The sequence below is a fragment of the Biomphalaria glabrata genome, chromosome 2, assembly GCF_947242115.1.
Source record: "Biomphalaria glabrata chromosome 2, xgBioGlab47.1, whole genome shotgun sequence".
Classification (NCBI taxonomy): Eukaryota; Metazoa; Mollusca; class Gastropoda; family Planorbidae; genus Biomphalaria; species Biomphalaria glabrata.
In genome coordinates, this window is record NC_074712.1 from 20,390,976 (window position 1) to 20,418,735 (window position 27,760).

The 27,760-nt window shown below is 39.4% G+C and overlaps 1 protein-coding gene across 3 annotated transcripts; it reads left to right on the forward strand.

Moving 5' to 3' along the window:
* On the forward strand, positions 1–24,572 carry LOC106055628 (protein unc-93 homolog A-like). 3 transcript variants are annotated; one of them, XM_056019615.1, is made up of 6 exons: positions 1–157; positions 7,182–7,244; positions 15,886–16,637; positions 18,145–18,427; positions 19,135–19,402; positions 21,610–24,572. In XM_056019615.1, exons 3-6 carry the CDS (start codon positions 16,021–16,023, stop codon positions 21,891–21,893), a joined length of 1,452 nt encoding a protein of 483 aa, XP_055875590.1. In that variant the 5' UTR covers positions 1–157; positions 7,182–7,244; positions 15,886–16,020; the 3' UTR covers positions 21,894–24,572. The 3 variants fall into 3 exon arrangements, with proteins under 3 accessions (XP_055875590.1, XP_013067422.2, XP_055875591.1); XM_013211968.2 differs by lacking the exon at positions 7,182–7,244; XM_056019616.1 differs by lacking the exon at positions 7,182–7,244 and having other exon boundaries at positions 16–148.
* Positions 24,573–27,760: the final 3,188 nt, after the last annotated feature.

The window sequence follows — 27,760 nt, forward strand, 5'->3', positions numbered from 1 at the left end:
GTTCATTGGTAGAATTTTTTTTGCTAGGTCATGCTTGTGAGGGATAAACAATGTGAATAGGGACAGATATAAGCACGGATATATTCTAACTCTGTGGTTCGAAGTGCCGGCTAACCAACATCGATTACATCATCATATTTCAACTAGGGTGAGAGAAGTAAGTGTTTCTTGTAACGTACTATCTAAAATAAATATAGATCTAAATGTCTAGATTAATTTAGAAAGTTTAGATCTATGTCTATATTCTAATTTGATTATAATTATAGATCTAGATAATCGAGTATTTGATCTTGAGACCGAGAGGCCGTGTCAATATTATGAAACCGCTAGTGTTTACCTCGTGATTTGTTGACACTGAAATGCACTCTTACTACACTGACGCGACCTCTTTAACGGTCTAACGGGGCTTTATCTTAGTTTACTAGAATCTAGATCTACGTCAGTTTGGGCTCTTGAGATCCAGATCTTGATTCTACTTCTGTGTTTGAATCGATTCAAGCGCTGATCCATCTAGTATTCTTGATCTAGATTTAGATCTATAAATAGATCTAGATCTACTTAATAAATATCATTTCTATTATCTAGATCTATCACTATGCTATGGACACTATGGTTCCAGACTTAAACACGGCACCACAAGTTATTTGTTTGAAGCGAACAAATGTTTTAAATCGATGGTTAGGAGGGGCTAAATATCTAGATTATCCTAGATAACAACACAATTCATGCATGACGCTTAGAACGTAATCATCTTCTGCATTAAATAATATTCGTTTTCTATACTCTAGACGTGGAATACCTATAGGCCTACTGTAAAGTTCTTTCCCTCTCTCTCTCTCTGACTTACCTAGGCCTAGAGTACCCTAACAATTAGACTTAATTAGAGCATGTGACTGAATCAGCCAGGAAAATTAAGTTTCTAAATCACAAAATAACATGGGTGACTAGATATATGCTAGACTATATAAGCCACATAATTATCTGCACTGAAGGAACCTCTGTTGCTCTAGCCCTAATAAAAGATCTGAAACGATAGGAACAACACATGTACTCAAAACACTGTCGTGAAAAAGATTTGCTATAGGAATCGTGTTGCACTATTTTATACAGGCTACCCACTTAGTGCTTTATTTACACCTCACGTGTCATTCAGTGTTGCTATTCTAGCCCTAATAAAAGATCTGAAACGATAGGAACAACACATGTACTCAACAGGGGCGTAACTAGGGATTTGGGGGCCCGGGGGGATTGACCTCTTTGGGGGCCCCTTGCATTTTGACATTCGACATATGACATGAGATAATGTACGCAAATATATATAAGCCCAAAATCAAATTGGTTCAGTATATCAGTAAACTTAACAAAAAAAAATAATCATGAAGACTCTTTTAATGAATATTGCATGACACCCTCGTTAACCGTAGGCCACAAAAACAGATGAACTTTACATCATCTGCCCTATAGACCACAAACTAGTTAGGCCAGGTTCACATCTAACTTTACATTCACTTTCACGTATCCTTTGATCTGCGGGACGGTTTGGGCACTACACAAGATCTGTTAACCTTCTTTCTCCATTCTTATCTCTCATTTGTCTTTGATATAATTTCATTCGGATGTTCTTTCTGAAAATATTGAAGCCTACCTGGGTGGACCACTGGTCGTGCGGTTTGCGCGCTGGACTGTCGTTTGGATTTATCGACGATCGAAGGTTCAAACCCTGCCTGCTCCCATCCCCCGTCGTCCTGCGGAAGGTTTGGACTAGGAAGTAAACTATCTTCAACTCTGAAGGATTATCCGAATAATGTAAAACATTTTACTTCGGGGGCCGATTTTGAGTTTGTGTTTCCACACAAACTGTCTTTTGTAACCTTGTTTTTTTTTTTTTTTGCAAGATGAATTGTGTTCAGGTGGTCGGGATGATTGGAGTGGGAAGATTGCTACCGGGGGCTGACTGGGGTCAAAATCCGCCCTGTCATTATCATACGACCCGGCCCACAAATTGCTTTCCATATGATGTGCATCTCTTGGTAGGCCTATATGCAATATTAATAAAATCTGATAAAGCATCGAAAACTGACTGCAATCATCAGGTGTTAGTTACACTTGCTATCTTGTTCCAAGTCTACCTATACTTTCAACACAGTTCTTCATAGCATGAAATAAATACTGGCCCGAGTTTGCGTCTTTGACTGAATGTTTTGAAATATTGCTAATTATTTTGCTGCCCACCCCTGGTATAGGACACTAAACCATAATATTGAGAAATGCGTTACTAATTGATAAGTTGAAGATATCGTTGTAGATATTCCTCCGACCCCCGAGTATGTTCACATTGCGACTTATGTTGTCTTTTCAAAGATTTATACAAGATTCAAACTCACCATTATAACGGTAGTAAAAAAAAGTAGTAGTGATATAGGGCTATAAAGGAATCAATTATTACGTAAGATGTGAATGGTATTACACAATCAAGAACTTTTATAACAGGCGGTGGGACAAGCACATTAACGCTCGTTCAAAGTGACCACGCCTGGCGGTCACATCGGCCCATATGGGTAGCGGCCCACAGGGCATATGCCCGACTTCCCGTATAGCCAGTCCGCCCCTGAGGGCTACACATACAATTATGTTGTGTGTTTTTTTTTAAAGCTCTTTGTTATGTTGAAGGAAACTTCAACTCAATCTCCACTTGGACTAATTAAGTTGTTAATGAGAACATTGATTTGTGGGAGGTCTAACGAGCAGGTCGTCTCGGCTATTACCTGTTCAACATTCAGCGCCCTCACAAGTTTTTTTTTTCAACTCAGCTCATGTCTGATATAATTATTTTAATCAGAGGTATAGCTGGCTAAGAGCAGTTTCGTCATAGTTACCAAGTACTAGGCTTAGTTGTCAGAGGCTGTTTGACGCGACTGCCATTTAGGAGTATTTTATAGACGAGGGGTCTCCTCCAAATAGACACCTACGAAAAACCTTGAATTGTTTCTACTGTTAATAATAATTTAATTTATAGAGCGCTGTTAACAAACAAAATGTAGGCTCAAGGCGTTGTGATAACATTACATACATAAACACGAGAGCTACAATGAAAAACTAATCTAAACAAGTTTTAAACAGAAAGGTTCTTCTTGAATGTAGTGTAGCAGGTTGCGTGTCTGTTAGATGAATGGGTAAAGGCTAAGGGCACTTCTGGCGGAAGTAGCTCGTCAGTAATGCTATTTATCTTGGAGAGAGATACTTTGATTTCCAACGTCTGCTACAGGAGAAGATGCATCAGGAATGGTTCTATTCCGACAGCTTCTGCAAACGTATTTTATAGCGATCCTTTGGACCACACCGGCAAGAGGGGAGGGCATGTACACTGAAGACCTAAACAGCTTCTCTAAAAGATTACAGAATTGACCCAGCCACCTTGGAGACGGAACTACGTGATAGAGCATGATGGTGTCTGTGAAAATTGGCGCACAAATTGCAGAGAATAAGAGAACAGCTCTGGCAGAAGAAAAGCGTCAGAGAAAAAAAAAAGCAAGACCAATGACACTAGATCCAGTTGGAATAACCTGCCCAGTGTCCAGCCGAGGTTGGACTTGATGACTCTTGGCGCCTAGGTCAACATGTTTCGTGTCTCCTAGATCAATGCAGACTTTGACGATTGCCTGCTTGATTGCTGTTGTTTTTAAAGTAGGATTAGAACAATTTTCTTGTGAGAAAAATTAACTCGTATCTTTAATGTGCTTCTCATTTTATACAGTTGGGTATTGTGCTTCGTACATTGGCCTTTAGATTCTATTTGGAGCCGGCTCTTTGTATAAGAGAATCGACTAACTCCGAGTAATGCAGAATCACCAGGGTCTTAAGTACTCATGTACTTATTAATTAGTTCTGTATTTTGAATTGGCGATGAATAGGATGAAATTGAAATCCTTATCTATATTTTTAAATTTAAATTACTAAGGTTTTAATCTTGTTGTTTTAAACATACGTGCATACAATATGCCTTATCAATTTAATAGTTGGAGATAAGATACCGCCGCCGTGACATGTTTTGTTTAATGTTTTTTTTTTAAATAAAATGTTCAGTTATCATTTTACTAATCATAACATTAACATTTATTAATCATAACATTAACATTAACTAATCATAAAGGCTAGACCTTAGGTGTTTGAGCTATGTGTTGTGAAAGAAAACATTAATCAAATCTGATTTACTACGTAACATACTAATTACAAAATACTGTACAGTACGAATCACGAAGTACCTACTCTTGTACTTTTAATATCAATTTTTGATTGTTTATATTTATATGCATGAAAACTCAAGTTTACACTTTCGGCACATCATAAGTTGCGTTCCACTTATTTGGAAAAAGACGAAAGCAATGATTAAATAGGAATCTCAATAGCGCTTTTAGTTTTTTTAGAGATAGATTTAGATTTTAGCGTGACAGACATCGGATGGAAGACAGACAGACAACATATTTTATATAGGTGATTAAAAAAAAACTGGTTTTAAAAGTATCAGAGTACTTTATAATTTAAATTAATTGTAGGAATTAAAACTATTTTAATTTGTTGTAGCTGGGCTGGTTAGAGGAAGGGGATGCTGAGACCATCTTTCTTTCTAACCAAATGGGAAGGTGTGTATTTATATTTCTTTCTAATCAGCGTGTCTGTTGTAGTGTTCCGTGATTCACGATATTCTGGTCAATGGTTGCAGTTTTCAAGCTAGTTTGAGTTGCTTTTATAAACGTGACATTGTATAGAGATTGTTATGTCAGTTTAATGGATGGCTGCTTAGTGGTTTGGTATGCGCTCTGGACTGTCGTTTGATGGTCTCGATGGTCCCTGGTTCGAAGCTGCTCGCTGCTATTCCTCGTCGTTCTGCGGGAGGTGCGGGCTAGTTTGTAATTATCTTCAAATCTGAAGTAACATTCGAAACATGTAAAATAAACATTTTAGTTACTCTATAACATGCAGGTAAGAGGCGCGGTGGCTGAACGGTAAAGCACTTGGTTTCCGAACCGGGGGTCCCCGATTCGAATCCTGGTTAAGACTGGGATTTTTAGTTTCGGGATCTTTTGACGCCCCTGAGTCCACCCAGCGGTTGGTCGTTGTGCTGGCAACACGACACTCCCTTTAACCGTAGGCAACATAAACAGATGACCTTTACATCATCTGCCCTATAGATCACAAGGTCTGAAAGGGGAACTTTACTTTAAAACATGTACGTAAGTTGTATGTTATAAAATTTAATGTCTAGTTTATATGAACATAGGCGTAGCTGAGGAGGGTATCCCAAAGTGGTATTTTACCACTTGTGATATTGAATCGAATTAAGAACAGGGAAGATGGAATGTGCAAGACATCTATTTCGCAATTAATTTTGCCCCCCCCCCCCCTCTACTGCTTATTCCACATATACACATATGAATAAAAAAAATCATCACCCAACTGTGTTGGATATAATGTTAGATCTACACCGTATTCAACCCTTGTGTCGGGCGGCGGACTCAATTCTTTTCATCGGTTGAGACTTTTGTTACAAAACTCGTACAATAGGTGATGAGCTATTGTGATACCAGGAGTTGTAGCCCTTGATTTAGAAATAATCCTTGTGTTAAGTTGTTTGTGTTGCTGTTTTCTGTCAATGGCGGATCCTTTCATGGTTGGGAGGTGGGGAGGGTAAGGGCAATCCCTAGCTTTTATCGATGGGATGGGATTTAGTTTCCACACAACCGCCCCTCCAACTTTAACCAGTTGAGTATGGGGATGGTATGGTGTTGTATGGCCTGATGGAAGGGGGGGTGAGCTTTTTAATACGAAATACAAGAAAGCGATTTTTTTACTATTTAATTCTTAGGTCTTCAAATTGTATTTCGTGAGATATTACTTTGATCTCTTCAGTTTCAAATATACTTTTGAATTTTAAAAGAACATCTCAGCATGAGTAGACACACATCGGTTAGGATCTCAAAACCTTTTTCTTTGTTCTGATGCTCTTTTTTTTTTCTTTGCCCTTAGCCCTATCTAAAATATTTGTATAAAAAAAAATAATAAAGTGTATAACACACTATGAAACATGGTATGGTTGCGTAAGGTTGTTATTGCCTGAAGTGGAAATGGATATAAGCACTTCACTACCTATAAAATACTTTCAATGACAGTTCAACCCCTGGCCTTCAAGTGTGGTTCAGATATTGGGTTAGGCGGAACTGTTATCACCGACAGGAGAAAGGGCAAAGGGCGTGCCCCCACGAGCTACTAATTAGAGGCTCGTTAGCTTTGGCTGGATTCTCTCCAACTATAACCTCTACTTCCCCGAGGCAATACCCAAACTTAGGAAAGGCTTCGGGGGTCAATCCTGGGGTAAAAGCAGGAGCCGGTAACCCTTAAGTAGCCTACCGTGCTAAATCCTAGCAGTACCAACGACGACGCTGAACCCAAATTTTTAACGGCACCGGCCGTTTCTTTGGATCCATCATCTGCGTGTAAAGGGGAAACTACTAAGTGGGCGTCATTCTTCAGACGATAGTTAATGCGCACGCTTTTTTATCTCATTTCCATAAGATGAATCCTTCCACCACTGAAGGAGGCCATAGATAGTTCCAGTTTGAAGTTACAATGTGTATGCTCTACATTGGACTTTCTCTGCAATACTGAGTTGTTAAAAGAAGGTCGCTAAAGAGGCTATCAGCTTGTATTTGTATGGGACTTGCTGATTTTGTTGACGATTAGAACATTTATTTGGAGGCCTGGACTTCGCACTTCGGTTTTTATCCCTGTGACCAGATGTCTAATTTAAAAATTACCGTTCCTTCTTCTGGGTCCGCCTGTGGCGGGTTCTTGATTATCTTTCTACAATATCCAGATTTTACATCATCTTGAGAAAGATCTCCATTTTCTTGCTACCAATGCCGTTAAAAATTATCAAGGTATCAACAACCAACGCATTTTTATTTCAAATGAGACGGGGGACCAACATTCCGCCCTTTTCCCATTTATCTTTCTCAGACAACAACGCCAATTCCCTCGCACGCCCCTTCCCTCGCACGCCCCTTCCCTCGCTTTTATACCAGAGCAGCTCATTTCTTTTCTGCCTCGACATAGAACAACATCGGACAGATACGTTATCTATAAGTCGATTTTGTCGTAATCGTTTGTCTTTTGTTTTTTTTTAGCTGATGAAGGCCTCGTGGCCCGAACGTCCATTGTTTTACTTGGTCCGGCAGGATTACCTATAAGTATGTTTATTGTATTTTCTATTCACTCCTGTTAATAATTTCACAAACAATCATCAACATTAAGCCCCATTGTGGTATTCATATTTTGATCATTTTCAAGACTCCCGTTCGACCATCACCATCTATTTTACTTATAGCTTCGAATGACGTCTCCAAATCTTATACAAGAAAAATAGTTTAAGATAGTTTAAAAAAAAAAACAGTTTGAAAAATGGGAGAGGGAAAGGTGGTATTAGGGTGATCGCTTTTTAAATGTATTTTTTTTTAAAGTTGTACAACTTCATTTCGAACTCGACGGCTCAAGCCTCCTCAAGCCAATAAACTAACCACTGTGCTAGCGAAATGCTTACGAAAATAGAAGGTTATCTATTGTTAGTTTCAAACTTTTAAGCGACGACCTACGGTAATTCTGAGCACAAAGTATAAAGGGGACTAATTCAACTTATAGCGCTATATCTGTCAAGTACAATTTCTCTCCCTTGTTCCAATGTCAAACAGAATTACCAACAACTAGTTAACTAATTGGTAAATTTAAAATAATGATTGTTGTGTTCTCATGTATAGGAAATAATTGAGCAAAATGTCAACTTGATCCGACATAGGTTGTGGGAGAAATAACGTGTACAAACATTTGACCAGACAGACAGAATCATTTGATATAAGCTTTTGAAAACAAAAATTAACCTGAGAGCGGACCCTCCACCATCTCAATGTGTCCGTTCAGTCTCTGGACATGTGAGATGTGTCAACATAGCCCTCATATCACATCACACATCGTCGTTGTCACTCAAACCTTCTGTCAAAACAAACATGACATAAACAAAGGAAAACGAGATGCTGAAATTCTTTATGCCCAAACCTTTTTGTCGTCTGCTCTTAGAACCCCCTGTAACGTGACATTCATCGACTGTTTGTTTTGTTCCTCTTGACAGTTGTGATGGTTTCATATCATAAATACACATTTAGTAGAACATCTAGCGAGAAAGTATTCATTGTTTGACTGGATGTTTTACCGCTTGCTGTTCTGTTTACCTCCCTTTCCCTGATCCTTTCCCCACCCAGAGGGCGTGCTGGTTGATACATCCCAGAGGGCGTGCAGGCTGATGCAATCTAGAGGGCGTGCAGGTTGATGCATTCTAGAGGGCGTGCAGGTTGATGCAATCTAGTGGGCGTGCAGGTTGATGCATTCTAGAGGGCGTGCAGGTTGATGCATTCTAGAGGGCGTGCAGGTTGATGCAATCTAGAGGGCGTGCAGGTTGATGCATTCTAGAGGGTGTGCAGGTTGATGCATTCTAGAGGGCGTGCAGGTTGATGCAATCTAGAGGGCGTGCAGGTTGATACATCCCAGATGGCGTGCAGGTTGATGCATTCTAGAGGGCGTGCAGGTTGATGCAATCTAGAGGGCGTGCAGGTTGATACATCTCAGATGGCGTGCAGGTTGATACATCCCAGAGGGCGTGCAGGTTGATGCATTCTAGAGGGCGTGCCGGTTGATGCATTCTAGAGGGCGTGCAGGTTGATACATCCCAGAGGGCGTGCAGGTTGATGCATTCTAGAAGGCGTGCAGGTTGATACATCACAAGGGCGTGCAGGTTGATGCCTCCTAGCGGGCGTGCAGGTTGATACATTCCAGAGAGCGTGCAGGTTGATACATTCTAACAATTACTTGAACCGCGCTCATGAGGCCCAAAGTAGGCTACTGAATGGAATGTACAGTATTTTCCCCAAATAAGATGAAATAAAAAAAAACAGCAACTGATTAAACTTTTTATACTATAAGATTAAGTCGAACAGACCTGCTTATCACATTTTGCTCTGGAAACTTAATGATTTTCATTTCTTGCGAAATTTTCAGGAAATGTAGAATTCTGGGAATTTCTGGGCTATCCGCGATGTTATCAAATGCTTAGTAAATTGCTTATGAACCTCGATCTGAAAACGAGGCATAAGTTTGACTAATTTGAAGTTTATACTTTTTAAAAGTAGTTTTGAAATGGAACTTTCTTGCCGACTCTTCTTATTAGTTTTATCAAAAAGAGACTCATCCCAAGTTTGTTGTCATTCTATTCAATGAATTGACCAAACGTATACAAGAGTATCCTTGAGCTATAAATAGACTTCATGCTTTTACATCTTACCAAAAAAGAAACTACACTGTGGGACTTAGGTCAGTAGTGTTGTCCAGTTTGATAAACACAACATTGTCATTATGTGCAGTTTAGTTTAGACTTGACCAGCGTCCTGTTCAATCTCCTGGTGTGGATCTCTTTGTTTATACACATTTGAAAGCGCAGTGGCCGAGTGGTAAAGCGGTTGGCTTCCGAATCGGCCTGGCATCGAATCCTGGTGAAAAGGGATTTTTAATATCGGGATCTTTATGGCGCCTCTGAGTCCAGCCAGCTCTAGTGGGTACCTCTGAGTCCAGCCAGCTCTAGTGGGTACCTCTGAGTCCAGCCAGCTCTAGTGGGTACCTCTGAGTCCAGCCAGCTCTAGTGGGTACCTCTGAGTCCAGTCAGCTCTAGTGGGTACCTCTGAGTCCAGCCAGCTCTAGTGGGTACCTCTGAGTCCAGCCAGCTCTAGTGGGTACCTCTGACTCCAGTCAGCTCTAGTGGGTACCTCTGAGTCCAGCCAGCTCTAGTGGGTACCTCTGAGTCCAGCCAGCTCTAGTGGGTACCTCTGAGTCCAGCCAGCTCTAGTGGATACCTCTGAGTCCAGCCAGCTCTAGTGGGTACCTCTGAGTCCAGCCAGCTCTAGTGGGTACCTCTGAGTCCAGCCAGCTCTAGTGGGTACCTCTGAGTCCAGCCAGCTCTAGTGGGTACCTCTGAGTCCAGCCAGCTCTAGTGGGTACCTCTGAGTCCAGCCAGCTCTAGTGGGTACCTCTGAGTCCAGCCAGCTCTAGTGGGTACCTCTGAGTCCAGCCAGCTCTAGTGGGTACCTCTGAGTCCAGCCAGCTCTAGTGGGTACCTCTGAGTCCAGCCAGCTCTAGTGTATACCTCTGAGTCCAGCCAGCTCTAGTGGGTACCTTGAGTCCAGCCAGCTCTAGTGGGTACCTGGCTTTAGTTGGGGAAAAGTTAAGGCAGTTGGTCATGACACCCTCATTAACTGTGAGGCACAGAAACAGATGACCTTTACATCATCTGCCTCATGGATCGCAAGGTTCGAAATGGGAACTTTTTTAAAAATACAAATGTGTCTGTCAGATGTGTTTCATTGTGTTTTATTAGTCACTCCAACTTTGACAGAGATCTAGCCCTTCTTGTAAAACATGTCTGTTTTAGATCTTCAGTAGAATGCCATTGTTCTAGCCCTCATATTTTGACACACACTTCATATAGAGACCAGAAAAAAAAGTTGTGGGCGTATGAAAATTTACAATACGACCGAAAACTGTTTACTCAGAGATGTCATAATTATCTTTCTCAGTTGCTCTCCCTTACAATCGAACCGGAACATAGAAAAGTTATGCGCTAAAACATGCTGTTTATGTGTGTACCACGAACATTTGGCTGAGAACCTTTTTTGTAAATGTGATTAACAATTTAGTGCACATCAAAGGTATGCATTGTCTCTTGCAAGCTTAGATCATTGCTAATGGAAAATAATACATTCACGTGGAGAGATTTTTTTTTGAAGGTCAAGGCTAATAGATGGTCGTTGTTTCGACAGTGATTCTGAAAGTGTAGGGCGTAGGGTAATGAAAGTATAAGTAGTGTTTAACTTTTTTTTTTAACTTAAAGTTCTTAAAATGATTCTTGTATAAACTTTGTATTTTAACACCATTGAACTCTCTGGAAGCTGGAGTCGTGTGATTAGTGACTATTGACATAGAAAAGTGCAAGGTGTATAGGTGTGATTAAGCTTCGCTCATTTACTTAGCTATCTCACGTAATCAAAGTATGTCAAAGTCGAATACTTAATTAATACGTAAATCCTATTGTAACCTTTGAACTTTGACCTTGTTTTGATTTTTTTTTTACGAGACACAGGCAGAATAAGTTGATAGAAGCTTTGTAGAAACTAATCTTCTACTTTATAAAGGAAAAAAAAAGGCTAATACGTCTGTAAACATTTACACGACCTGAAGTCGAACTCATGGCTCAAGCTTACATATTAACCACTCTGCTTGTGAGCTGCTTATGGCTATAAAGATTGTATAGTTATGTATTGTTTATTTCAAATTTACTTTAAAGCGGCGATCTATAAAGGAGACTAATTCAGCTTATACCACCTCTTCAGTCAAGTACAATTTCTTTCCCTTGTTCGAGATACCAAACAAAATAATTAATTACCTATAGTTAATTAGCTAATTGGTTAATTTTTGTTTTGTCAGGTAGAAGAAATAATTGTGCAAAATTTCAGCTTGATCCGAGATTGGGTGTTGGAGAAGTAACGTGTACAAACTTTGTACCAGACAGACAAACAGAGTGAATTGGTATAAGCTTTGTTAAAAAACAAACTCGTCACGCGCCACATTTCAATTCTAAATTCTGTTCCTTGACTGCCTGTATTATCCAATATCAATAGGTCACTCTCCCAACCAGACCCAACAATTTCCTCGTTGTGTCGGCCAGTACATTTTATCTCTAGTCTACAAATGAGGCTGTATCTAATGTGCTTTATATACTGGGCGGCACATACACTGATATTAACATACAATGGTCAAAGCTGGACGAATAGAAACTGTACAAGCCTCAGAACTATTTACTAGTTTCATAAAATAGTATCAGACATATTAGTTGACTACCGAGTCTTGCTAGATCTATCAAAACACGTAGGCCTCCCTCGCTTGTGTAGATATTTGCTGTAGTGACCTCCCTTCTGTAAGCATTGCTGTAGTAAGACCCTTTTGTTGTGAGCATTGCTGTAGTGGGCTTTCATGTTGTAAGCATTGTTGTATTGGCCCTCACTGTGGTACACGACAATTCGTTCACTGACATTTCGTTCACCGACAAATCTTTCACGACTTTTCGTTCACGCGACTATTCGTTCACGCGACTATTCGCTCACGGACTATTCGCTCAAAGACAACTTGTTCACCGACAACTTGTTCACCGACAGCTGGTTCACGACAATTCGTTCACGCGACTAATCCTTGCCTTTTGGAGTGAAGTCGTCCCGTAATCCTGTCTCTTATAATATTTCTTCTTATTATATAATACCTTAAATATCCCATACCCTCTTTTTTTCCCTTTATTCCCTAGGAAAAAGCCGCTGTTGTTGCTACTGTCATGTTTACATCTCAAAAACTAAAAGTGCTTCTTTTTTTTTTCGGGGGGGGGGGGGTTAAAACTCAAGTGCACGTACAGTAAGCAGTTACGTAAACAACATTTGAAAACAATCGTATGGGAAAAGGCAGCAGTTGATAGTGCGCACTGTCTCGGAGTCTTGTCGACATGGGAAATCCGGTTTCACAATCGCTTCTTTCATATTCAAAACTAATGCCACAGGTCCTTCGAAAAAATCGGCTTTTTCTTTTAGTATAAATTCGTAAAAAAAAATAGTTTAAAAACAAACGAAATTTAGTTGTTCACTAGATGAATCTGTGCGGGATAAGTAGATCTAGATCTGTGGTTGTTACACTTCAACTGATACAAATCTGTACAGACAGTAATCTAATTTAAATCTTTCTAGTCTAGATCTAGGTGTACTATGATGTAGTCATTGTAGATTCTATTCTATATAAAGTAATATAGATCTGTTACTCATGCATTAATCGATTATTTCCCCGATAAACTAACCAATGTCGAGGACGCTAAACGGAATGTTGCAAAGAGTTGAACAAAAATTGGATTGTGCACTGCTCAAATGTGCACAGAAAAATAAACATTTACATTAAAAAACAAAAAAAACTTATCACTACTTCCTTGAACCTGTACACAGGATCTACACTGGATCTACTAAGAAGCTATTTATAGTGTAATCTCCATTCATACAAATGTCTTATACACATCAAATAGAAAAGCTATGTATACATAATTTATAGAGAAATCTGTAGCTCCACATTTATCATAGAGTTACACCATTCACCAGGCTAACTGCTAACAGATTTTAGAAGAACAAGAATTTTTTTCCTATAAACTCTAAAGCAGTGGTTCCCAAACTTTTTTGTCTCGTAGACCCCTTGCCATATTTTTAAGTAGACCCCCAGCATTTTTTTTGAAAATTCATTAACTTCAGATGTGCTTTTCTCACTGATTACTATGCGATATATATTTATTGATGACATTCATAGCAAAATAAAGCAAAAAATAAAATTTAATATGCATTACAAGAAGTTACTAAACAACAACAACAACAAAAACGCCTATTGGTGGGCAGCTTTGATAATAAAATGTCAATCTTGGGCTTCAATGTAGTTCGGGTTAAAATTCTATCTTCTCGATTAGATGATGTCTGACTGATTTAAATTTGGAAAGTAAGAAAATTTATCAGTGTCGTTGTATGCTTCATTAATTTAATCCTCACATGAAACACTTTGAGATTATGTCTTCGTGTTGATCAAATTTAGGTTATCACATTGTAGCTGCAAGTTAACCTCATTCAATTTATGAAACAAGTAGGTTAAATAGACTTAGTCCGATTCCCGTTTAATTTCTGTGTTTTAAAATAGGATCTTAGCAACCAAGAACTCCGAAAAAATAGTGTCAAAGATAAGCCTTTCGACAACTATCATACTTCAGTGTGAAGGAGCAATTGATCAAAATTTCAGGCAAAAAGCAATTCTTTATGAATTACTTGATTCATAACAAAAATATAATAATACCACTACATTATCAGGCAAGGTTAACTAGTCCAGCTTTTTAAAAAAGTAAATCGTAATAACACGATAACCATTCATTGTCCAAAACTCATTTCACCATTACACCTTTGAACTGTATTGTTGCTTAGAGGAATTTTAATGATATCAGATATAGGATTGTGTAAAACAGATTGTAAAACCTCTTCAATGGTTGGCAAAGTCAATATTTTGCTTATAGTGTGCAGTTTTTTAGAGTTTGATTTAAGCCTAAGTAAACATATTGTAAGACGCTCACAAACCTATTCCCTTCCATGATGTTTAATCAACATTTTTCTACTGTGGCTTAATTCTGAATTTAAAAGTTTTCAAAATTATTTCAAATCTTAATCTATTTTATTTCATGTTGACTTTTCTCGATGTTCCAGCTTCGATGGTTTCATAGCGACATAGCTTTAAACTTTGTTACATAAAAATAAAGAACAAATGTAATAGTTTTTCAACAAAGAAAGAATGAAGCCACATTTTTAATAACCAACAATTTACGGTCAACATTTCATTTTATAGACTCGGCCATGTAAATTATTACTTTCATGTAGACACAATTAAGGTATTTAAAATAATACGTTAAAATTTTTAAATAAAAAAAATCATTCCACTAACAGGGTTGAAATTCAAAGGATTAACTAAGATACAAATCATATGTGAACGAGTCAATTTCATGAATGGTCATGCTTCAATGAGATCCGCCTTCGTAGACCCCCATTAACAGGCCATAGACCCCCAATTTATTTTTTCACTTCCGTAGACCCCTTGGAAGTCCTCGTAGACCCCTGGGGGTCTATATAGACCACTTTGGGAATCACTGCTCTAAAGCATATATAGAATAAGACATGTTTTCGAGTCCAAAGTTTTTGTCTTGCTTCACAGACATCTGTGACCTACATAATTTGCCAGAACCAAAAGTTTTTTTCGAAGGTAGCTCCCCATTTAGTATCTAATGTTTGACTCTCGGCCTTTAGAGTTCTCCAGCTGCCAGATGTTGTTCAGTATGCGTCCTTTGAATCATTACCTCGTGGTTACTGTTAGTCCTTCTAGTTAGGTGTGAGCTTGTGTATACAATAAACCCGAATGGGTCGCCCATGAGTTTTTGTTATACAAATAGTCGTCATTTTGTCTAGTCGTAATAATATTATACATAGCATATCCGTTTGATAGTCAAAGAGCTGAGCCTAAGGCTCTTCGAGCTCTAAGTTTGAAAAAAAAAACTGTTTAAACAACAGTAAAAAAAAAAAACCTGCTTGAACAACCGTTCTGTCTGGAAGCGATCCAAGTCAATGCCTATGTAATGCATTGCTATTTCCGATATATCCGACACTCCGGGCGCATGGGCTAGAATGCATGGCCGAAGGTCGAGTACACCGGGAACCTCCGCCATTTTCCTATGTTGTACCAAGCTAACCGTGCAGGACTCGCCATTAGTGTAACGGTCCCCTGAGGAACGGCGCATGGATTATCGACAGGGCAGTGGGAGCTCTCTTTCAACTCCGCCCCGTGCAATGGGACCACTCTCGCGTTCCCTTGGACACTCCCACAGGAGTTTTGTTTTGCTATTCATTTAGCCTAACCACTTCCTCTAATGGTCGTTTCCACCCGAGTGCCTCGTTGAGGCAGAATAGAGTGCCTCGGCATAGCATATCCTAACGTTGTTGAGGTACGTACACAGATAAAGTCATTTTAAAAAAAAAACTATTTTCAAGAGTAACATTGTCTATTCATTCAGCACTATAACAATGGCGGCTATTCAAATTCAGTTTGAAAGACAAATTACAGCCATCTCAAGTTAGCTAATAGCTTGTCACTCTGATTAATGTTTTATATATATATATATATTTATGTTCGCAGAATTGATCAAAATCAGATGGTTATAGAAAGCTTTGAGAGGAAAGAGGAAAACAACCGAATGTTTTGGTACTAAAGCTCTAAGTAGGCATCAGGGCTGTGTCTGCATACATCTAACAATCGATAGAGGTGTTATTTATGATGATAATGGGCTCTGGTGAAGTCATGGATCCAACAACGGAAGGTCAGTGGATGAGCTGGCCCATGAAAAACTGTCTCGTTTTATCCTTATCGTTTACTTTTGTCTACACCGCCTACCTCGCTATTCAAAACTTGCAAAGCAGCTTGAACCAGGAGGCTAACCTTGGAGTAGTCTCCCTCTCCGTATTGTATGGCTCCATCATCCTGTTTGGCACTCAGTCTCCTCTATTCATCAGGTATGTGGGTGCCAAGCGGGTACTCCTCCTCGCCTGGTTCATACACACGCTCTACACGGCCAGTAACTTCTACCCAACCTTCGCCACGCTCATACCCACTTCCGCTCTGCTGGGCGCCATTGCGGGGCCCATGTGGACGTCTCAAGGCATGTACATCTCATCCGCGGGAGAGAAGTATGCAGCACTGCAGGGTATCTCCACCGAGGCCGACCTCCACGCCGTCCTCAGCAAGTTCAACGGAATATTCTTTATGTTCTACGAAGTGACTCAGGTGACGGGGAACATGATCTCATCTTTTGTCCTGTCCACCAGCTCCTACAACACGTCTTCCACTGATGGACACAACAAAATCTGTGGTCCAGACGACTGCCCATTCAGGTTAGTCAACTAGGAAATAAGATCATTGGCGTGCCTCATTTTTTTTATGGCCCAGTAGGGAAAAAGCTAATCATGTTTATGTGTATTTATGTCACCGAATAGATTTCAAACACTTCAAGCGCTATTGAAAGTCTGATTTTTTTGTGTCCCCCCCCCCCCCCCCCCACCTGTACTATGAAAGCAAATACTTGGTATGAACAGAGATGTAAGCTAGAATTATTTGTTTATAACTACGTGATAATGGCATATCGTGTTCCGCATGGTCTTATCGCATAGACATTGTGTACCGTAGTAGATCTGATGTCACATAAAGTCTTCTTCCTGTTTAAGATATATCTCGAGGTCCCACGGCTACTTTTTTTTTATTAATTGCTTTTATATAGGGCATCATTCATGCTTTCAGCTAGTTCAGGGCGCTAGGGCCAATCTCTTTTGTGGACCAGGGGAGGGGGGGAGGGTATCTGGGAGAAGGTTTCTTTAGACGCTCAGAAAACACAACTCTGCTCGAGTTGACCTTTGTTGTTTGGCCAATAGGTTTTGACCTTCTGCCAAGCATCCCTCTGAAAGCGTGCTCTTTTGTGTTTAAACGTAAGATATGCATAGTGTATGCACTTAGGTTAAAACCATTTCTTTGAATAGCCCTATGGGATGAATATAAATGGTACTATGCATTTCGTTTAAAAACAAAAATTACAGATAACCCCCTTTTGCTCTCCTACAAAATCTGTTAGTGGTCAAATTACAGTGATTCGATGTCCCTGTTTTGAATACGATTTGTGTAGGTCTCTGAGTGCAGTAAGATTGAGCCTACGAGTTTTTGTATAAAGTGGACAATCTTTATTTATTTCTAATTTATGAAATGTGTAATAATTTGTTCTGTTGACGTTATAATCCCTGATGTCGAGTGTACTAAGTAAATAGTCAGGAATGACAATAGCTTCATGACAATGTTTTGATGTTATGTTAACATGCGTATGTAAGGGGAGGTAAGATCCATGGCACGTCGACGTGGGATTGTGTGGCCCAGTCTCTAGGAATTTATTTCTATCTCGCTAGTTGTCCTCCTCTCACTTGGTACTGGAACCTCTAGTTCACACCTTAGCACTGTTTGTGGAGTTATGGACATCGTTCTGTTCTGTTCTGCTTCTAGAAAAATAAAGTTGCTAAGTCGCTAAGTCAGAAGCAACCAAAGAGATCAATGTCTTATTGCCTGTGTCTTTTTGACCCTTCACTCTCGATTATCTCATTGGATCTCTCTCTCGCTCTTTCTTGTAATCCATCTCTCACACTCATTTGTTCCTCTTTTCTTTTATGTAATCTCTTGAATTCATTAACACACTCTCTCTCTCACTCTCTTTTTTGCACATTGACTTGTTTTGTTCTCGTTAATTAGATCCATGTCCATTAATTATCAGCTCAAAAAATATGAATGCAGCTGAATCGCTAACTAGAGATTTGAAGAAAACAAAAATGTACTGATCTAATCTCTGCCTCCAACCTTGTGCAGTGCCCAGGGGACAAACGTGACAGCGGCGGCGATCCAAGAGCCTGAGAAGCACGTGGTCTACACTCTCCTGGGAGTGTTTCTGGCCTGCAACGTGTGCGGCTTCATGCTCACCCTGTTTGGTCTGCCCCAGCATACGCCCACCTCTCGGGCTGAGACTGACTCGGTACTGAAGGATGTGGTCAGTTGCTTCAAGATGACCGTGGACAGTAGGATGCTCTTGATGCTGCCTCTGTTCATGGGTCAGGCCATGGCTGTTGGTGTGCTGTATGCAGACTATACCAAGGTAAGGCCTACTTGGATTAAACTAAGAACCGCTTACCATTGTTTAGTTACTCTGGGTCAACACTACTGGGATCTCTAATAAATTAACTTATAGTCTAGACTCCGAAGGTTTTTAAATACAACTGTTTTAGATGTCTGTTTCATACAAATATATATGGTAATGCTCCAATACCCTTCTTCTGGGGGGGGGGGGGAAGCCAATAGGGATGGAACGGGTTGAAACAAAGAGATAAATTTGTAATAGAATAAAATGTCTGGAAATCTTTAAAATGTTAAAATGTCGCTTCTGTAACACTGCCGCTGACTTTATATTTTGTCAAACTACTGCTTATTCTATAGCTTTTGCTGAAATAACAATTGTTTTTACATTCTTCAAAAAAAAAACACTACCTTAGTTTACCTAATGCTAATCAAAAGATGGATCAGAAAGGTGGTCTTGAACAACTGACTTATCACTTGTACATTTATACTTGGATTTTAGTTTTAATATGTAGCTGTATAACATTTTGATCTTGACCTATAGAGTGGAAGTAACCCTTTGGGGTTTTATGGGCACAACATAGCCTAAATTGTGCCGATATGCCAAAAATCCAAAATATCAAATATTCTTTAAGTTTAAAGGGAACTTTGGAAAATGTTCTATTTAATCAAAGACTTAAAGCCTAACCATTACAATTCACTTAAGAACCTATTCGAATTCTTCCCCAGGCCTACATTAGCTGTGCTCTTGGAGTGAGGTGGGTCGGCTACATCATGACCTCTTACGGCATCTGTACGGCTATATTCGCCATCGGTATCAACTCGCTGGCCGGGCCCTTAGGCCGTCTAGTCCTGTTCACTGTGGCTGTCATCATTGATACGGGTACTTTAGTCGGAATGTTGCTATGGCAACCCAGGGATGAAAGTGTGATCGTGTACTTCTTAATACCTGCATTTTCTGGGATTTCGGAAGGGATCATGCAAGCTCAGTTTAACAGTAAGTTGTCACTTGGAAACTGTGTACATGTGTTCTGGCATGTAGACCTATTGTGTCGGATATCTATCTATATGTTTTTCAAGTAAATTTAAAATGTGCCCATGTAGACCTTATTACTTTATGAGACTCTGCAAAACGTAAAGTTAAAATTACGTAGGGGCTAGAGTCTGCAATGTTTCTATTGACTCCAACATTAATTAAATGTAAATGACGTTCACACTGCAGATGACGTTCACACTGCAGATGACATTCACACTGCAGATGACATTCACACAGCAGATGACATTCACACTGCAGATGACGTTCACACTGCAGATGACATTCACACAGCAGATGACATTCACACTGCAGATGACGTTCACACAGCAGATGACATTCACACTGCAGATGACATTCACACATTCACACTGCAGATGACATTCACACTGCAGATGACATTCACACTGCAGATGACATTCACACAGCAGGTGACATTCACACTGCAGATGACGTTCACACTGCAGATGACATTCACACAGCAGATGACATTCACACTGCAGATGACGTTCACACTGCAGATGACATTCACACAGCAGATGACGTTCACACTGCAGATGACGTTCACACTGCAGATGACGTTCACACTGCAGATGACGTTCACACTGCAGATGACGTTCACACTGCAGATGACGTTCACACAGCAGATGACGTTCACACAGCAGATGACGTTCACACTGCAGATGACGTTCACACAGCAGATGACATTCACACTGCAGATGACATTCACACTGCAGATGACGTTCACACTGCAGATGACGTTCACACTGCAGATGACGTTCACACTGCAGATGACATTCACACTGTAGATGACTAACAAAACAAAAGAAGCATCTCAAGTTGCCAAGTTTCATTTTTAAGCTAGATGGGGTCTTAAACCAACAACTATGCATGGACATTTGGAAAACAGACTCATCACCTGGTGGCTGAACAGTAAAGCGCTTGGTTTCCGAACCGGGGGTTTCGGGTTCAAATCCTGGTGGATACTGGGATTTTTATTTCGGGATCTTTGGGCGCCTCTGAGTCCACCTAGCTCTAATGGGTACCTGACATTAGTTAGGGAAATGTAAAAGCAGTTGGTCGTTGTGCTGGCCACACAACACCCTCATTGTCCGTAGGCCAAGGAAACAAATGACCTTAAACCTAATCTGGCCCATAGACCACAAGGTCTGAAATGGGAAATTTTTTTACCCATCACCCATCCTCCAAATCCACCTCAACAGGCCGTAGTATAAAAAAAAAGGTATATCTGAGCTGTATATGTGCTGATACTGGTCAAGCACAAAAGCCGTGTTTCCCAAACTGTACTCCGTGGAACCCTAGTGTTCCATGAGGCTTGAATAGGTGTTCCACAAAATACTGGAACAATTAACTAGTAGGCCATCACGTGAATTAATCTCTCTCTAAAAAAAATAGCAAAGTGTTCCGCTAAAATGCAGAATATGCGAAGAATTCCATTATGGAAAAACTTTGGGAAACACTGCACTAAAGAATTTCAGCCTATTAGTTTTGTACATCTTTTTTTATTGCGGAAGTATAGTGGTAAAGCGCTTGGCTTTTGAACCTGAGGGTCCTGAGTTCAAAACCTAGTGAAGACTGGAATTTTTAATTTCGGGATCTTCGGGCGCTTCTGAGTCCATCCAGCTCTAATGGGTACCTGACATTAGTTAAAGAAAAGTAAAGGCAATTGTGCTGGCCACGACACCAGGGCCGGACTTGGGGCACTGCAGCCTATTCAGTCGCAGTGGGCCCAGCACTTTCATAGGCCCCTAATTCTAGGTGTAAATTATTCATTTAAACCATTATACGTTTATATACTGCAGTCTCCTGATTTTCAAGGCCTCATAAAAATCTCCTGAAATTATTAAAATCTCCTGAAAATTCATAAAAATTTCCCTGAAAAATAAACAAAGTTGTCATTTTGTGGTGCCAATGCTATGCGGGATAAATAAAATGGCCTTGTCAGTTTTCATTCAAAAAAAATTTATTTGCAAAGACGGGTGTATTTTTTTATACAAAATTCCCAAAATCTTCATTTTGACATTATGCTTATTCCTACCCAGAGTGGGCCCCGCGCAAACTCTTTCACATAGAGCCTTTTTATTGTGCCATTTCTGAAGTAAATGTTCAAGTAAATCTTCTCTAATATTTAGTTGTTTTTCTTCCCTTAGCTCTGATCGCTCAAGTTTTCAAAGAGAACATTTCTCCAGCTTTTGCCACCTACCACACCTCCAAAGCAACATCATTCACCATAACCTTCGTCCTCTCAACATTCATATGTTTGAGACCGCGGCTGTACATATCTATAGCGCTGTATCTCGTCGGCCTGGTTGGCTATGTCATATCAGAACTGAGACTTAGAAGGAAACAGAGTGCAGAGAATAAGGAGGCAGATGACCAAAACATGGGCTCCTTCAGTTGTCAAAAGAAACTAGAAAATGATTTCTCTTCCTAGTTATTTTGAACAGGAACTAGAAGAGCTTAGGAACAAATCAAAACACTTTGTGAGGATCACGTGATCTATCTTATGATCACATGATCTTACACAGACATTGTTAAGCAAAAACCCTCAAAACTCTTGGGGAAACTTTGAATATTTATTGCTCTTCTCTATCAATGTTCCAGGTTGTAGTGGATGCAGTAGGAAAAGATGGTAGAAAGTGTATTTATTAATAGGTCTGATTGTGTGTGTGTTTGTTACATTTGCATTTAAGCGCACTTTGTCAGCATTGTTATTGTAGCTAAGAATATTTCAATAGGAATGTTTCTCTCCAGTATTAATGTAGAATGTCTTTGTTGTCACTTACATACTTTTTTCATCTTTATATAGTGTTCTGAAAATGTTCAGAAAATGTTCTTGATCTAAACCTATCTACCATGTGATCTACTTGTTCTAAACACAATGTAATGTTGATATTGTCCTCGTGATCAGCTCCAAAGGAAATATCTCATTCTAGAAACATATCACGTTTTAGCAGCTAGACTAGAGTACACAATGTCATTGTATGATGTATTTATTTACATAAAACGCTTGTTTGCCTATAGACTGTAGAACCTTTAATTGGCAGTGTTCAGTGTTTTATCACGTCACTGACATTCTTAAGGAATGGAGAATTTGTCTTAAATGAGAACTGCTTGTACCAAGAAGTTTTACCCATAGGCCTACAACTATAACATGAGACAACTAGAACATGAGACAACTAGAACATGAGACAACTAGAACATGAGACAACTAGAACATGAGACAACTAGAACATGAGACAACTAGAACATGAGACAACTAGAACATGAGACAACTAGAACATGAGACAACTAGAACATGGCGTACTGAACATAAAAATAACACTGATTGTAGGCCTATGTGCATAAAGAAAAATATTTTTTTAAAGTTACTTTTAAAGACCTAATTATAGTCACCTTGTTGATACAATTGTGGATGTAGAAAAAAAAGCCTACAAGAAAATTACATAATCTGAAATTAAATCCAACTTGAGAAGTCTAGCGATTTTTTTATACTTATGTACACATTCCAAGAGTAAGGATGTTCCTGTCAGCTTGGCGGGCTACAGGGGACATAGATCTAGTTTCTTGTTGGAACTTTACTTTTTGTAATTATTATTAGGCCTATTATTATTAATTTAAAAAATTAATGTCAAATTGTTTGAACAATTAAACAATTTTTACTTACTTAGTAGGCCTATGAAACAGAACTGTTCAAAACTTTGTTTCATTTAGTGTGGGTTTTTTTCTTTTGAACTGTTTTATGTCTAAAAGCGCCTTGAGTCCAGGCCTACATTTTGTTAACAACGAACTCTACATTTAAATATTCAAATTGGATCCCTTTTCCCCGGTCGTTAGTCTTGCGTTTACTAGGGGGTCGCTGTAGTTCCATGTCTGAAAGCAGTTCTTTTGTATGGCACAGAGACCACATTGAAGACAACACTATGGACAAGCTCCAGGCATTCACTAACGACATGCGACATATAATTGGTGTCAGTTGGTCTAAGGAAATTTTAAACTACAGCCTATGGGAAACAACTCAGTAAACACCATTGGAACAAGAACTCAAAGGATGCCCATGGGGCTGCACTGGGCACACGGTGTAGACAACTTTGTAAGACTCTGGCTGTAGACTGGAACCCACAGGGAAAGAGAAAGGCTGAGAGACCAAAGCAAACATGGGGGAGATCAGGAGACCAAGAAGTAAAGATGGCAGGATGGACATGGACCCAGTTGAGGGAAATTGTCCAGAATACAGTCCGATGGCGAGGTACTGTTACGTCCTATGTTCCGCTGGGAGGCAAAAGGATGAACAGACAAGTCTGGCATGGAGGTTGTTGTAAACATTATAGGCGTCCTTCTTTTTTGTTCCCACAATATCTAATGACAGTAAAGTAGAACTTTTTCTGACATAAAAAAAAATGATATCTTTAGAATTCCAGAACTTTCTTAGCCACAATCCATCCCAACCAGTCTCATCTCAGATGAATCGCACAAAGAAAAAAAAAGGGGGGATATAAGAATATGTTTTCTGTTTTTTTGTAGTTAGCAAACATCGGATAACCCGACTTTGAGATGAGAAGGGGCATAGCCCAATATTTTTTTTTACTCGATATTATTTTACCAGCTGACAATGACTACATTAAAAATACAAATCTTGATTAATGATTTTGATTTATTACAGAAATACTTTTTTTTCTAGTCATCAAATATTTGTAAAGTTACTGTTTTAATAATATAAAACTATACAAAAGCTATCTGGTTGAGTGATATGCAATCCAGACAGTCATTATAATAGCCAAGGGTTCGAACCCTGCTTGCTGCCATCCACTGTCGTTTTGCGGCAGGACTAGGAAGTAATTGTATTCCTTACAAGTCAAGTCTCTAAAACTGACAAGTCCCACTTTCATCTTTCCCAATGTTAGTGTTTTATAGTGAAATGCTACTTGTTTTGTTTTCATTTATCTTTTATAAGCTGTCCTAAATGCATCAACTACTTTAAATTTATTGAATATATATATACCTTTTTTATGTAATGACCAAATCTTATTTAAATGATCATTCCGACAGTCATGTCTCTCCTCAAATCATTGTGACATTGTCTCAATGAATAAATATAAATTATTTTTATGTACACATCGTTTGGTCAAGCTTTTTTTTCTGCTTTGTGTTGTATGATCTATGTATGATATAGCTGAGACCATACATACTCTGGTCGTGATATTTCAAGTATATCTACCAAATCCAGTCGCAATTTGTATGTCACTTACAAAATGAAGACTAATGATAGCAGGTTCCAGGTAAACCCACACTCACGATGTCATGGTACTCATCTCATCGCTTAGATGTCTGGACTAAATGGTGAAATCCTCTTCGCTACAGTCCCATGGTCAGTCCACTCTGAAACAGACTTGCTAGAAAAAGTCTCACTCACTGGACAAAGTAGATGTACTAGCACGTTATAGTGTAAGATGTGTCTCTTCTGTTGACATTTATACCTTCAGGACTTTTTTATGCCAAATGTCTAATTCTGAACATTAATTACCGGCCCTCTATAAACTCAATGCTGTATAGAAACAATGGACCTACAAACAAACATCACGTCCTGTACAAGTTTGTTGATACTCGAGATCCGGTGGACATCCTGTGAGCAATCCAATACAAATAGAGAGGAATCTGAAACCGACAGAGAGGAATCTGAAACCGATAGGAAGGAATCTGAAACCGATAGAGAGGAATCTGAAACAGAGAGGAATCTGAAACAGAAAGGAATCTGAAACAGATAGAGAGGAATCTGAAACAGAGAGGAATATGAAACAGAGAGGAATATGAAACCGATAGAGAGGAATCTGAAACCGATAGAGAGGAATCTGAAACCGATAGAGAGGAATCTGAAACCGATAGAGAGGAATCTGAAACAGATAGAGAGGAATCTGAAACCGATAGAGAGGAATCTGAAACAGATAGAGAGGAATCTGAAACCGATAGAGAGGAATCTGAAATAGATAGAGAGGAATCTGAAACAGAGAGGAATCTGAAACCAATAGAGAGGAATCTGAAACCGATAGAGAGGCATCTGAAACAGATAGAGAGGAATCTGAAACGGAGAGGAATCTGAAACCAATAGAGAGGAATCTGAAACAGAGAGGAATCTGAAACAGATAGAGAGGAATCTGAAACAGAGAGGAATCTGAAACAGATAGAGAGGAATCTGAAACCAATAGAGAGGAATCTGAAACAGATAGAGAGGAATCTGAAACCAATAGAGAGGAATCTGAAACAGAGAGGAATCTGAAACAGATAGAGAGGAATCAGAAACAGAGAGGAATCTGAAACAGAGAGGAATTTGAAACCGATAGAGAGGAATATGAAACAGATAGAGAGGAATATGAAACCGATAGAGAGGAATCTGAAACAGAGAGGAATCTGAAACAGATAGAGAGGAATCTGAAACAGATAGAGAGGAATCTGAAACAGAGAGGAATCTGAAACAGGGAGGGAGCTGAAACCGATAGAGAGGAATCTGAAACAGAGAGGAATCTGAAACAGAGAGGAATCTGAAACAGAGAGGAATCTGAAACCGATAGAGAGGAATCTGAAACTGATAGAGAGGAATCTGAAACAGAGAGGAATCTGAAACAGAGAGGAATCTGAAACCGATAGAGAGGAATCTGAAACTGATAGAGAGGAATCTGAAACTGATAGAGAGGAATCTTAAACCGATAGAGAGGAATCTGAAACAGAGAGGAATCTGAAACCGATAGAGAGGAATCTGAAATAGATAGAGAGGAATCTGAAACAGAGAGGAATCTGAAACCAATAGAGAGGAATCTGAAACCGATAGAGAGGCATCTGAAACAGATAGAGAGGAATCTGAAACGGAGAGGAATCTGAAACCAATAGAGAGGAATCTGAAACAGAGAGGAATCTGAAACAGATAGAGAGGAATCTGAAACAGAGAGGAATCTGAAACAGATAGAGAGGAATCTGAAACCAATAGAGAGGAATCTGAAACAGATAGAGAGGAATCTGAAACCAATAGAGAGGAATCTGAAACAGAGAGGAATCTGAAACAGATAGAGAGGAATCAGAAACAGAGAGGAATCTGAAACAGAGAGGAATTTGAAACCGATAGAGAGGAATATGAAACAGATAGAGAGGAATATGAAACCGATAGAGAGGAATCTGAAACAGAGAGGAATCTGAAACAGATAGAGAGGAATCTGAAACAGATAGAGAGGAATCTGAAACAGAGAGGAATCTGAAACAGGGAGGGAGCTGAAACCGATAGAGAGGAATCTGAAACAGAGAGGAATCTGAAACAGAGAGGAATCTGAAACAGAGAGGAATCTGAAACCGATAGAGAGGAATCTGAAACTGATAGAGAGGAATCTGAAACAGAGAGGAATCTGAAACAGAGAGGAATCTGAAACCGATAGAGAGGAATCTGAAACTGATAGAGAGGAATCTGAAACTGATAGAGAGGAATCTTAAACCGATAGAGAGGAATCTGAAACAGAGAGGAATCTGAAACCGATAGAGAGGAATCTGAAACAGAGAGGAATCTGAAACAGATAGAGAGGAATATGAAACAGAGAGGAATATGAAACCGATAGAGAGGAATCTGAAACAGATAGAGAGGAATCTGAAACAGATAGAGAGGAATCTGAAACAGAGAGGAATATGAAACAGAGAGGAATCTGAAACCGATAGAGAGGAATATGAAACAGATAGAGAGGAATCTGAAACAGAGAGGAATCTGAAACAGAGAGGAATCTGAAACCGATAGAGAGGAATCTGAAACCGATAGAGAGGAATCTGAAACCGACAGAGGAATCTGAAACCGATAGAGAGGAATCTGAAACAGAGAGGAATCTGAAACCGATAGAGAGGAATCTGAAACAGAGAGGAATCTGAAACTAATGCAGAAAGAGTTTACAAAAAGTATATAAAAATTAAACACTTAACCCAAAAAGTAAGCAGACAGCTGCAGAGTGAATACATAAACAATGTAATATCTAAAGATAACAACAAAAACCTATGGTCATACATTAAGTCTAAGAAAATGGAAACAACAGGCGTAGCGCCATTAAAAGATGAACATAACATAATACACAATGATAATGAAACTAAAGCAAACATTCTAAACAAATACTTTGCATCAGCATTCTCAGCCCCAGGAGACAAAGACATATTACTGAATTTGAACCAAGTAGACAACATAGAAGATATAGTAGTACAAGAAAATGGAATTCAAAAACTATTAGCCAACACCAAACCAAATAAAGCTTCTGGACCTGATGGTATTCCAGCTAGATTACT

Coding starts and splice junctions, on each gene's coding strand:
- LOC106055628 (XM_056019615.1), top strand. CDS start 16,021: ATGATGATAATGGGCTCTGGTGAAGTCATGGATCCAACAACGGAAGGT. Junction 16,638..18,144: donor CCAGACGACTGCCCATTCAG/GTTAGTCAACTA, acceptor AACCTTGTGCAG/TGCCCAGGGGACAAACGTGA. Junction 18,428..19,134: donor TGTATGCAGACTATACCAAG/GTAAGGCCTACT, acceptor ATTCTTCCCCAG/GCCTACATTAGCTGTGCTCT.